The sequence below is a fragment of the Convolutriloba macropyga genome, chromosome 3 (assembly GCF_964194025.1).
Source record: "Convolutriloba macropyga chromosome 3, txConMacr16.3, whole genome shotgun sequence".
NCBI classification, from domain to species: Eukaryota; Metazoa; Xenacoelomorpha; order Acoela; family Convolutidae; genus Convolutriloba; species Convolutriloba macropyga.
In genome coordinates this window covers 35692820-35706759 of record NC_134470.1, presented here as the reverse complement: position 1 = coordinate 35706759, position 13940 = coordinate 35692820, and the positions used below count along the sequence as shown (strand labels likewise).

The following is a 13940-nucleotide window of genomic DNA, read 5'->3' as shown; positions in this document are numbered from 1 at the left end:
CAGCCATGTCATGTTTATTATTAGACTAAAGGGGAAACAGCTGAGTCACTCTGCCTGCAATGTTCTCATATCACTTCCAATTGCAAATAATTGCAACTAAATTAATTACAACCTTTATTCATTTCAGCATCCTTTCATTACTGAAAGCAGAAGGTTTTAGATTTAAACACTGAAGTCGACAAAAACTAACTCTTCCAGGCCAAAAACTTCATCACGAGAAAAATTAAAAACTGACAATATAAAATTAAATTTAATTGCAGTTAAAAACCATTCAAAATGAATGCATACTATATGAAAGTGTGAAATCAACATATCCGCGAAATTAGACTATGTTCATGTTAATTCTATGCGCCACAAAATTTAAAGATTAAGAAAATTCAAATTACAGGTTAAACCACATGACAACAGACTACTTCCTAGCTAACGCGACAGAACACCAATCATGGTTGGTTGTACAGCAGCTACATTACACTGAAACAGCTCACGTATATTATTTGTTGCTCCAAAACAATAACCATCTACACCAAAAATCCATAAATTTCAGTTTCATGTATTATGTTCGTATTGAGGAGGCTTCGCATCTTGTAAGAAAAAAGGGATCTATTCCCGGTAATGATTTCATGAGAAATTGATGACAAATTCACTAAGAAATTGTTGTTACATAGCACGTTCCTAGGTAAAAAAAATTCACGTGCGTCTGGGGGTGGAGTCGTAAAAATTATAAAGCAAGAATTCAGTTAAGGTTTAAGTTTTGGAACAAAGTTGCGAGAAAATCTGCAAAGCAGGAATACTATAATATTTATTGATCACTATGATACACTTACGGTCAAATAGTCCATATCAATCCACAAGTTTGAAGCCCGTCAGGACACAAGAGCACAGAAAAGAAGCGTTGCTAATTATCACAAAATACTTAATCGATTACAGAGAAAAACTAAAGAGACAATATTACAAAAATAGAAAGCAACGTCATCTGAGATTCTTCAGCTCAGAATAACTTGTTCAAAATGATGATCGGTTGAATGTCATTGTAGGGTACAGAATAGACAGCCTCCTTCAATTTGTGCGAAACAAATACTAAATTTTACAGTTGGTAGTTATTTTCATTACACTTCACATTTCAAAGCTCAAGTTTTTTAGCATCTTTCGAAGTCAAATTTCACAAAATTTAGGTCTGTTTATAAATTACACAAACTACGCACTAATGTGTGTGAGAAACATTATTATTCACATTACTCCAACAAAAACAGGTGATGAAATTTTTGATGAAAATTCAAAATCGGGTAGGGCAAATCCCTTCAACAAGTATCTGTAAGGTTAAAGAAAGCCGCTTGAAATGAAGAGTTGTTTGATAAGTTAGCCAGTTGACATTTAAAGAAGAAAGGGACAGAAGGAGTTAACACAACAGAAGGAACCAGTTCCAATTGTGTTTAAGCAGCTGCTGTCATTGCATCTCTGTCGTATCTGGCTCTCTGGTACTTCTCGAAGGCCTCTCTAGCTGCTTCCAGTTCTCGTCTCCTCTTGTCCAAGGCCTCCCTCAACTTGATCTCGGCTGCCATAGCCTGCACCTTTCCAGCAGGCAGCTCTATACCCTGCACCGGTTTCTGCTCAATGAACTCACTCGCGTCCTTCACTAGAGCTGCCACCGCTTTCTTCACATTGTCACTTGCGCGCTAAACATTTCACATGCACTTCAACTTTATGCCTTCCCAAGTTCCAAACACTTTCTTTTTCATCTGTGCTAGGAATTAGCTTGGTCCTATTGGAAGGAATTTAGAGCTGGTTGAAATAGTTACTTGGCGCGGTAGGAGGAAATTAACAACACTTCCCACATTTTGGAATTCATTCCCAATACAAGCACAAACATAACCGACTAGCGTCGAACAAATTGCTCTCAAACGACCGGCGAGCGGTTGGCTTCGTCCGTAGCTAGCCACGTTATAGTGAGGCTAGCTTTAGATTAATTGAAGGGGCGTGACGTGAGGTGAGCGCAGCGGGGCGGGGTGTGGGGCAACAGTGGTGTGTGTGTGTGTGTGTGTGTGGGGGGGGGGGGGGGGTTGGGGCAACGAGTGGGCGGTTTTTGGCTGCACGGGGCCCTTACAGCCTGAACGATGTGCAGGGGTGGGGATTGGGGGTGAAGTAAGAGAAGAGCTGATGTGCGTGGGTGGGGGGTCAACCTCTAAGAACCGTACTTCACACCGTAAGTATAAGTCTTCAAAACCGCTTCTGTGAATCTCATTCTTGGAGAAAAGTGAGCTGAAAGGCTCTAAGAGCACTTTATGCCAGCTTAGCGCTACCTGTTTATCCCGTTTTCGAGGACGAAAAGTCAAATGGGTGAGATGAAAAATTGGTTAAGCGAAAAATCGCATAAAAAAGACCGACAGGACTAATATAATTGCTACAAACTTCGTTTGAGAGCAATTAAACACAATATTTTTCATTTTAAATTCGAGTTACGTCAACTGAAAAGCTCGTTAACGCTGGTAAATATTTACTTAAGAATCGGCATTAAACCGATAATTGAAATAAAAACGTATGACTTGTATACACCATTATTGCTCCTGCGTAAAAGCTACTTTCACCCTGCATGCTAGTTCCCAAAATTTGGAAACCAGTCAGTCACTACCTGTAATTGCTACTTCATATTATAATATCTAACAAAAAATGTGTAAATTTCGCACTCAACTGCAACAGCAGGAAAATTTATTATTATTATTACTAAACCCGCCGTCGGAACAACCATAATGAACTTACGTTGAGATTAGTTTCGACTGTATCTCCAAGTTGTGTTTTGGACTTGCATGCATAAACTAGTGCAGTGGTCTTGGCCACCACCTGCTTGCTAGCACTGATCAGAGTCTCCTCCTGTCCGTGGCCCTGCATGACGTCATTGGCCCCTCTCACTAAATGGTGCGTCGCTATCTCCACCTCTTTAGCCTACAGTCACAAAATAATATTAGAATGAGCTTCTTATTTCCTGAAAGGATACTAAACGATGTCCGTGAAGAATAGTTTAACACTGCTCAGCCTACTGAATTGCATGATGATTTAGCAATGAGCTGATTTGTACAAGCAATGTTCACAATTATTTACATGGAGCTTATCAGTCATTAAAAAAACTCCAGAGCAATTTATAAATGCCAGATCTTTGCTGTGCCAGAATTTCCTATATAGAGTGTCATATTTAAAACTTGCAAATCTCGTGTTCCAAGCAAGGTTACGAGACTCTGTCACGTTGAACTTCTGACTTTTATCTCGAGCCGCTAGGCGAACGTGGTTCTCGACTAATACAAGATTTTGTCAGTGACTTCACCAAAGTGCAAGTCCTATACAAGCAGTGTTCACAATTATTTCTAGGGAGTTTATCAAGACAAGTCATTAGACACAACTATTCGCAAAAGTAAAGTCATCTCCAAAACAACAAGACTGCTATGCCTTACAATCGTGAAACATTATTGACAATAAATTACTATAAAGTGAAACCTCGTCAAATTCTAGAGTGATCAGGATATTTTCGATCTAAATTTTCCAACATATTTTTTTACTGTTTAAGTTACTAAAGCTTGGTTAATCTTCCATTCCTTATTTAAGGGCAACCTAAATTCAAAAAGCAAATTGTTCACTGTGCCGAAAACTTCAAGCTAAACCCCAAACACTTGGGCCAGCTCGTGAACTATGAATTTTAGGGTTTCTTTTTTAAATGAAGGAATGAAGGGAATATAGACTTACAGCAGAGACCAGTCCCTCGGACCATTGGGCATCCTTGTGATACATCTCAGTCTTCCTCATGTTGTTCAACTAAAACACACTCTCAAAATAGCACAGAATCATTCCCACATATCTCCACATCACACTACCTGCAAATCGCATCTCAACTGGAGAAAAAACAAAGGAAGAAGGAAATGAAAAATAGAGGAAGCGCAACTGAGCCCAATGGATATGTATTAATGATGGTATTCACAGATTTACAGGCACTCCATAATAAATACAAGGCCAGTCTTTGCGTAAATTTTAATGCCTTAAACTCTATTTAGTTACGTGGAGCTATGACTATCATTTTCTGTTCTCCGAAAAATTTCATCTTTAGTGTTCAAAAACAAAGCAACCTTTCAAAGATTATTTGAGCTATAATTTCCATTTAACTTTCATTCTGCTTAGAATTCAACAAAGTCTTTAAGTTTAACATTGGCTCGAGAAACGGCAATTGAAAGTCTGCAAAGGCCAAGTTTTGTCAACTAAGGTACTGCAAATATCTCTGCAAATCTAAATTGATTTGAATGTCAGGCAAACAATGCAAGAGATGTCAGAAGTACAGCTAAATCGGCGATAGACTCCGCTCTAACATTCCATTCTCTGCAACTGTGAGGCAATCAAATGATACAAAACCCAAATTTGCGTGCAATCAGAACCCGAATAGCAATCTCCGAGAAGTAAAAATACAAAGAAAAATGGCATCAAAAACTGATAACTTAATGCTAGCGCCACTATTGTTGGCTCCGACAGTTTTCTATTTCTTTTGGGTATACCAGACTAACATATATGGCATCACTTCAAAGTATATGCGTCTTGAATTGCTTCGCTTTATTGCTTCGCAATTCTGCTTCGCTTTAATTTTGCTACTGTTTGACTATTTGAGAACTCAAGAATTTTAATTTGAATCCCATTAGAAGCTTTTCGTCTACTTTTACGAGAAAAGAAAGTGGCTGAAGACTATAAACATATATTAGCTCAAAATAAAAAAATAGCCTGAAGATTGCTAGAAAGTAGCCACCCAACTGATTTACGTTTTGATTGAAACAACCAAAGACAAAATTTAATTTCCGCCTCCCGATACTCAGAAGCTCTTTTGCTAAGAATCTTTTGCTAAGAATTACCGAACTAACTACTAAAACTTCAAACTCTGGAAAACTTACAGCAAGTGTCCTTGAACTTTTTTTAATATTTTTTTTAAATTTTATAATTTGAACTTTTTTAACTATCTTACCTACTCAACGCTCACCCAATTTTTGAATCTTGGGATTTCGATCTTTTACAAGAATCAAAAGATTCGACAATTTTCTACAACTCTATCTATATTATGTTTCGGTAGTTCAATTGACGGAGCCTTTCCTTTCAAAATTTTTATTGATTTCATTAACTATCCTAACATACCTTCCCCCAAAGATTTCAATAGTGCTAAAGACCGCCTACAATCAACGTTTTTTCAGCTAAAGTCAAGCAAAATGAAAAAAAAAAGTTAATTTCACAGAAAAAAATACATATTTTGCAGTGTTTAAATTGGAGGGCGAAAAGTTTTCAGCGTGATACCATAAGTATCGACCGATTATCGACATAAATTGTTATTGCTGGTCGCATCTGTCCTTTTATAGATCAATTTTATTTGAATCATTTTGCTTTTGAACAATGGTATCTCGTTTTTAAAGCATTTTTCTATAACTGCGAAAAAAATCGAATAAGACGGAATTTATTGAAAACACAGTAGCCAGCAGATTTGTGGAAAATAGCCGCCATTGAATTCCATAACCGATTGGGATTGACAGAACAGAAAAAATGAAAAAAAAACTGATTGATGCTAGAAAACTTTTAAAGTGCAAAAAAATTCTGATTTAATTTTGTTGTTGCACAAACTCCTGCCACTTATGAGAGGGTACAGCGGCTAGTATCAAAACTAACAAGCATTAGAGATGGTAACTAAAACTTATAAGAACAAGTAGCGGGCGTCAAGTAAGGGGCCTCAAAGTATCCTAAAATTGGGCTTTACGGGTTTATCCTGTTTATATTGTTGAATCCTAGTTTTGATACTGATTCTGTTCAATTTAGATTTCTTTGCTGATCAACTGCTGTTTATAAGCACTTTGAGCAGAATTAGCGAACAATGAAACTAGCCAACAGAAGTCAAATAGGTTTCGCACAAAATGTCGAAAAGGCGGCAAAATGAGGTAAAGCGAAGACAAATTCTTTCGCGAAAACAACAAAGCGAAAAAACATAGCATGAAAAGTCCTGAAATACAATCCAAAAAATTGAATGAAAAACATAGAACTATTCCACCTGGCCAGTAGATCAATTGAACAATGCCAGCCAAAAAGAAATAATCTCAGAAGTTGAGGAACTAAAACAATCAAGCAAACGAAACAAAAATAAAAAAATAGACAATCTTAAACTCTTGAAGCTTTTGAGCTGAAGGGCAAATTTGTTCCGTTGAGCCTTGAACAAGCTTTATTACCTAATAAAAATAAAAATCGAAAAAACTTAACGAAGTTGATAACCGCAGAATAATATAAAGAAAGTTTCTTATTTTCGCAATATTATAAAGCTCAAAACCACTTTTTTGTTTCCTGAATGTGTCATAAATCATCTGCGAGACCTAAAAAAAATTTCATTGCCTCGCAAAAGATCGATAACCTTAGAAAATGACAAAAATTTTAAAACTTTCAAAAAAAAATTTCACATTTTAATGAAATGTTGCAAAAATTTATGATATTAAATTTTTTCAGAACCATTTCATTGTTTCCAGGCGCTACGCAATTCCAATCTCATGGCTCATAAAAAACGATAAACTATAAACAATATCAAATTTTATCCCAAAAATTGCACAAATTCGTAAAATTAAAAGTTGAAAACCACTCCATTGCCTCTAGCAACTATGCAGTAACATATTATCAAACTTTGGAGGAAGTTACCGGTCCACGCAGGCAAGAAAAACTGAACAAAAGACAAATACTTTCAAAAATCTGAAAAAACTACGTATCAAAAATTGCACCATTTTGGGCTGAAGATCTCCTAAAAATGACATTTTAACCTTAAATTAAGGCCTTCTCAGTAGCTTCAAAACAATAAGCACTTGAGGACTACTGATACTAAACCGAGCTTTGGGCTTCTAATGAAACTTACCTTATCTTATTACCTTATTAGTCCGTTTTGAAAGATCAAGGTCATTGAAAATTGTGTGAATAAAGCCGGCAGATTGCCGGAATAGCTGCGAAAGAATAGACTTGCGTGCCGTTTAATAGTGATAGAAACAGAAGCAGATCTAAATAGAAAAACATAGCAGGACAAGTCCTGACGTACAATTCAAAGAAATTTCATTGACTAAACAGAAAAACTAGACCTAGAATGGACTATGAGTGAATTAAGAAAACCATTTTTTTTAAATAATCAGATAAAAAATAAGAGAAAACAGAAAATCAATGTCAAAATGCCGCATATGAACCAAAAAACCACCAGCGAGAAATGAAAATATAATTCAAACAAAAAACTAGGTCTAGAATGAGCTGTGAATAGATTGGGAAAACCACTTAGAAAAAAATCCGATCCAAAAATTCGAAAAACAGTAGAAATCAGAGTGAAATTGCCGCATGTGAACAAAAAACCACTAGCGAGAAACCGAATTTTTGTTCAAACACCGTTTTCTCACTCTACTTTGAAATTAGAGCGAAAAAAATTAACGCCGCAAAACCACTTGCTTTTTCGCTCCATTTCCTGTTTTGGCGTGACCAAAATCACTACTCCAATTTGACTTCAAAAATCATGAATGTGTAAACAGATCTTAAAAAAAAAGACAGCGCCCCAATACAATTCAAATTCTTTGAATTGTAAAAATTTGACGCCGCTCAAAAAGCTAGGTAAAAAATTCAGCGATAAATTAATAAAGCTTGTAAACATTGATTCCGCAGAAGCCTTTTATTAGGGACTTCAACTGCACATATAAGTTCCTTTGACCATAAACTAATTCAAATTAAACTTAACTTTTAAAGTGCAAAAGTCATTTCATTGAGTGAGGTCACGTATGACCAAAATAAAATCACGCAAATGATCTTAAAACCTTTGCTAGTAGAGAGAGAGAGAGAGAGAGAAAGAGAAATGACGTCACGCGCGCAAAAGCCGTTAGTGATGAAGAAGTCATTCAGAAAATTTGGCTTTTTCAGTTTTGCTGTGTGAACAAATGTAAAATGAATAAGAGCGTCAGACGACGAAACAAAAAACCAAGAGCACCACAATATAGCTCCTCTCAGCTTACAGCTTTGCAGCTATAAAAACATCTGAGAAAAAAAACATAGCAGGACAAAAATTGTAATACGATTCACAATTTTTAAAATCGTAGAAGCATTGGACCTGACCAGTAGATCAATTGAACAATGCCAGCCAAAAAAAAAACAATCTCAAAAGTTGAGAAACTAAAATAATCAAACAAACTAAGCAAAAAAACATTGCTAAACCTCTTGAAAAATTGCACCCTTTTTCAAAACATTTAGCTCATAATATGGTGATAAAAAGTAATTTTATCGTGCACGTGCAAAAGACCTCTATCAACTTTGAAAAATGTCAATTCAAGACTGAAAAATCTCGAAAAATAACGAAAACGTAAAAAAATGCACCATTTTGCGCTCCAAAACTCCTAAAAATGGACTTTAACTTGAATTAGGGCCTTGCCAGCAGCTGCACTAATCTAAGCACTTGTAACTCCACCAACGCCAGCTTTGGCCCTTTAATGAAACCCAATGTCCACTGGGTCTCACCTGTTCATCCCGTTTTAAGGATCAGAGTAATGAAAAATCTGTGAAAACATCTTACAAAAAAAGAGAGAGCCGCAAAACAATCCTAAACTTGGATTGTAAAATAGGAGCGGAAAAAAGCATGCTGAGAAGATGAAGGGGACCATTGAACAGATGTCTACAGAAAACAATATTGGTTCTAGTTTTCCATTTATAAAACAATTTTGCCATTTTTATACATAGTTTTTGCATATGCCGCTTGATATATTCTTATATGCTCTGCTGATTTGCAATTATAGCTCCCCAAAAATCAACACTCCAAACGTTTTGGGCATACATTTCTGAAAACTTAGAAGCCGAAAAATATTCCTGCATTGCTTTTTTCAGAAGCCGTTAATGTTGGTATTTGTATCAAATGAGACTTCTGAAGAAATACATAAAAACTATTGACAATTCACCCATCTGAGAACAAAATGTCGAATAAAACCAACAAAATTCAAATATAGCCGGCAGATTGCCAGCAAATAGCCGCCGTTGACGCGCTAGACGCACATCGGGATTGAAACAGAAAAAGAAGAGATAGAAACTAACAAAAAATTTTTTTCCTAAGTTTCAAAAATAGTTCTAATTCAATGTGCAGTTTCAGTTAGATTCTAAACCTAAACTTAGTTCAGCTTCTAAACTGAAGGGTATTAGGCTTAATACTAATATCAGCTAGCAAAGACTCTAATGAACTTTGATAAGCTAATGCACTATGACTTAATGACCGGGCTTTATCGGTTTATACAATTTCTTTTGATTTTGCTCTTTTGACATTGACCGTATTCACTACACCGCGTAATTCAATGCATGAAAGAATTGGAAATCCATCAGTTGAAACAGTGAGTGAGGTAAGTCAGAAGTCAAACGTGAAAATTGTGACAGAAGTAAAACGAAAAACGTGATCAAAAGGTAAAGCGAATTAGAGTTTAGTTAGATTCTAAAGTTAGATTTATTATGCTGCAGCAGTTCAAAAACAAAACCGACTAACGTCGCCCGAATAGCTCAAACGACTGGCGAACGGTTGGCTTCGTCAGTAGCTGCAGCTTAGGGAGTCAAGCTTCAGCTTAATTGATTGAGCGAAGCGAGGGAGAGGGGGCTCGAGCTCGCTGGGTTACGGGTGGAATGAAGTGGAGGAGGTTCTGGAGTGGGGGAGGGGACGTTGGGAGAAGTGAGGTGGTGGTGGTGGGTGGGTGGGGGGGGGGGGGGTGAAGTGAGGAGGACGGTCCAACTCCAAGAGCTGCGCTTTCCGTGAACCGCGAACTTAGAGAATAGTAAGCCATAAGGCTCTAGCAACACTTGAAGTCCAAAATATTTGCTACAATTTTTTTGTGAGCAATTGAAAAACAACCAACTAACGTGAGAATTGCTCTCAAACAACTATTGGGAGCTCAAATCTATTATAGCCTGCTTCAGTCGGGGGGAGGGGTAACTAAATTCACTGCGGGGAGCTTCAAATAACGTCATTAGGGGTTAATATATACCACTATAGCCACTAATAAAAAACATACCCGGCAGATTGCCGGAAAATAGCCGCTGTTGATTCCAATAAGCATGATAGGGGGATTGAAAGAATAGAAGATATTGAAAAAACATAGCTGGCAGACTGCCAGAAAATAGCCCCAATAGATTCGTAGATCTGCAGTCTCAAAAAAAACAGTAAAAAAGACAGACCAAAAAAATTAGTCTTTTCATTGAAGGATTGAAAATTAGTCTTTTCTCATATTTTGATTAAAAATCTGTATAAGTTATTGCTGCCTCTCGATCTCAAATAACCTTCATTTAGAGTGACACACACCCATTTGACCTTGTCTCTTTGAATTAAAGTAAATAAAAGTCAATTTCAAAGTGAGGAAGTCATTTTTGAGAGTGAGGTAAGTCAAGTGTGACCAAAAATTTAATCACGCGAATGAACACAAAAACTCGCTCCACTAAGAGCGAAAATGACGTCACGCATGCAATTAGTTGAAATTGCATGAACGATTGAACAAAAAGTGGCTGTGACGTCATATGGTTGTAACAAAAATCTTGACGAAATAAAAAAGCCAAGAAAAGGCCAATAATAGCCTCAGCTATCGCTGTGCGGCTATTAAAAAAGATTTGTACAAAAACATAAGTCCGTTTTTTATGGCATTTCGTAGTTGAACATACTTCTGTTTCCTAGAGAGAGGCTACAGGGGCTACTATCAATACCAAAAAGCATTAGAGATGGTAACTAGGAACGACGTTCAAATAATGAGCATCTAAAATTGGGCTTTATGGGTTTATCCCGTTTCTATTTCTGACTTCAATTTTTGCATACTGACTCTGTTCATTTTGAATTGCAGTGCTGAGCAACTGATGTTCAAAATTACTTTAGCAGAATGAGAGAAGAGAGATACTAGCCTAGAGAAGTCAGAAAGATAGACGCTTGTGGCGTTACAAGAAATGAAACAACTATAGAAGTAAAATAGACAGATCGGAATGTCAATGTTAAGAGACACATAAGCTCTATAAGGAGAAAGCCCTAATAGGGCTCTTCAAAATTAAAAATTAGGATCTTTTCCGTTTGTTCCCCCTCAGCGTAGTGGGCGCATATCATTTGCACCCCCAGATGCACGTGCAATATTTGGGGGGGGGGGGGGGGGCACAAACGGAAAAGATCCCAAAATTAATATTCCAAATCAAAAACTCAAGACTCTAATATTCAAGAATCAGGGCATATGTTTGGCACTACTTAGATGCAAACTATTGATCTTTAATAAGTAAATGTTCATAAAATTTAAAGTTTCTAAGTGAGCTCAGAAGTCATTTTTTTGAGTGAGGTAAGTCATTGAAAAAGTCAATTCCAAGAAGTCACGGTAAGACGAAACAAAAATCTGTTAGACGAAGTAAAAAAACCCAGCAGGACAAGTCCTGACGTATAATTCAAAGAATTTTTATTGACTAAACAGAAAACTAGACCAAGAACCGACTATGAATGGATTGTGAAAACCATTTAGAAAAAAATCCGATCCAAAAATCGAAAAAACAGTAAAAATAAGAGTGAAATTGCCGCATGTGAACAAACAACCACTAGCGAGAAAGCGAATTTTTGTTCAAACACCGTTTTCCCACTCTACTTTAAATTTAGAGAGAAAAAATTTCACGCCGCAAAACCACTCGCTTTTTCGCTCCACTTTCTGTTTCGGCGTGACCAAAATCACTACTCCAATTTGATTTCAAAAATCATGAAAATGTGTAAACAGATCTTAAAAAAAAGACAGCGCCCCAATACAATTCAAATTCTTTGAATTGTAAAAAAAATAGGAGCGCTATAATAGCCGCCTATAATTGAGGACGCGGCAAAATGAGGTAAAGCGAAACATTTTTTTGTTCGACGAAGTAAAAAAATAGGAGCGCTATAATAGCGGCTGAGAAGATGAGGGCGGCTATTAATAATGTGAAAATTACACTATTTCAAGCGCACTTTTCATTTGACTTTAAGTAGTGAAAAAGACCAACAGGTTTACAATAATTGCTTACAACTTCATTCGAGAGCAACTAATAAGCTTCCAAGAATATTGATTATCGACGGAGCTGGTTTCTGATTAGCCGAAGGTTTGATTAAAACTTAAGTTCAAAGAAACATCAAAGATGTTAAGTAGAAAATTTTAATAAATTAGATAAATGCAAACCTTTTGCAGGCTTATGAACTGTTTTCTATTTATTTTTACTTTACCAAAAAAGCTTAAGGGGGCCAAAAAGAAGACTAGTACTTAAAGCCATTGATCCTTGTCGAATAGGAGAAAACTAATTAATTATCACATTATATCAACATGACGGGAAGCCACAACGCAAATCAAAGATCAACAAAGGAACGCTCAAAACAAATAAGTGCTCGTATATTTCACTAAAATGGGCAAGCACTGGACAGGAAGCGATTATTAAACAATAAAAATAAGATAACAGAGCACATAATAAAGTGTTCGGCAGAAGCATACCCTATTGACTGCAAGAACTTTAATTGATGCTTCGAAACTTGAAACGGTTCCAATGCTAGATTAACTTTTGCTTCTTATTTTTTCAACAAAGAGCTATCAATTAAACTTCTATATATATCTTAGTTAACCCTCTCACATTTTGATCATTTAGTTTGGATATCCATCACCCAATATTAGATGGTAATATTAAGTGCACGATATCACCATCCTAAATGAAATTTAGGATGGTGGTTTGACCTCGATCCAAGGTGGTTTGACCTGTATGACATTTTGCGTGCAAGCTACAATGCTAAACTAACGCTTTTTGGAGGTTAGTAAAAATTTAAAAACTCTGACTATTTTACATTAGTTTTTCCCCAGTAGTTTGAGTGTGCTTTTGCCAGAACAAAGAAAAGGAAAAGTGATGCCTAAGTCAGAAGGGCTATTCAGATTTGTTCACGTGTAGAAGTGTATTCGTTTTCTTGCTGTGGTATACCCTACCGTATTAGAAGAAGTCGTCCCAGTCGCTCGTTTAATCGAGAACTGCACAATGTAAACAACACAAACGATGAAACTTCACAGACAGACGATAGTACATTAGGATATGTTTCCTTTCCCCGTCTAGGATGACTATCTACAATTGCTTCGACACCTTTGCAATCGAGTCTTTTAACTGCAAATACTCTTACCGCTCATTAATATTTTGTTCTCATGGGTACCGCATAAAAAATTTTTGCTTCACGAGAAACAAACTAATCCATACATTAATAAGTTCATGCATTATTATTTCTCAGATCCATTGGAAAAACTGCAGAATTTTTCTTAACTTTAGAAAAGATATCAACAAGATTACATAGAGTATTTTGATGGTTCGGAACAAATATTTTGAACAAAGATCTTTTGATTGCCCCGCTTCCCGTTATTGTATATTAGCTCACTTTTCAAACAAAGTAAATCGATAAAAAAATAGGTTGATTTAATAAAAATTTGTTCAAATCAAAACCAAAACGGGGAATGGAAACATTTCCTTTGGCTGCAGATTAGTACCTTGAAAGTGCAAAGTTCACCTTATAGAACCAAATGTCAGAAGAGGCAATCAATTTAGTGAGTATAATCTTTCCCATTCAAACCTTTAAAAATTAGTTGAGCAACCAAATGAAATTAATCGGGTTTTAATGTAGTTCCAATAACCAGTACTGAGAATATTGATTTGATTAATAGCTGCAATCCGCTTGTGAGTCTGGACAAATCAAACTGGCGTATACTTAAGCAATCAACTTTCAATTTAGGAGAGATCCAGTGCTACTTACAATTGAGTCACAGAAGCAGGAATCCTGAAACAAAAAGACATACATTTTTCAAAGGTTATTCAAGTTTTTCATTCTATCTCATAATCAATGTTAAATCTAAACCCCACTAAGTTAGACACCACTTTTAAATCGCTACAGTTCAACACAAAAACAATAC

The 13940-nt window shown here is 36.3% G+C and overlaps 1 protein-coding gene across 6 annotated transcripts in view; it reads right to left on the bottom strand.

Annotated features, from left to right (window-relative positions):
• Positions 1-231: 231 nt before the first annotated feature.
• LOC142336168 (talin-1-like) overlaps positions 232-13940 on the bottom strand; it is a 210366-nt gene continuing 196657 nt past the window's right edge. For 5 of the 6 annotated variants that reach the window (XM_075384782.1, XM_075384783.1, XM_075384784.1 and 2 more), the window contains 5 exons: positions 13784-13807; positions 12975-13016; positions 3730-3798; positions 2755-2937; positions 232-1673 (listed from right to left, as the gene is read on the bottom strand). In XM_075384782.1, the coding sequence (XP_075240897.1) occupies positions 1431-1673; positions 2755-2937; positions 3730-3798; positions 12975-13016; positions 13784-13807 (561 nt within the window). In that variant the 3' untranslated portion in view covers positions 232-1430. The remainder of the gene's footprint in view (positions 1674-2754; positions 2938-3729; positions 3799-12974; positions 13017-13783; positions 13808-13940) is intronic. The other variant, XM_075384786.1, reaches the window with a different exon arrangement.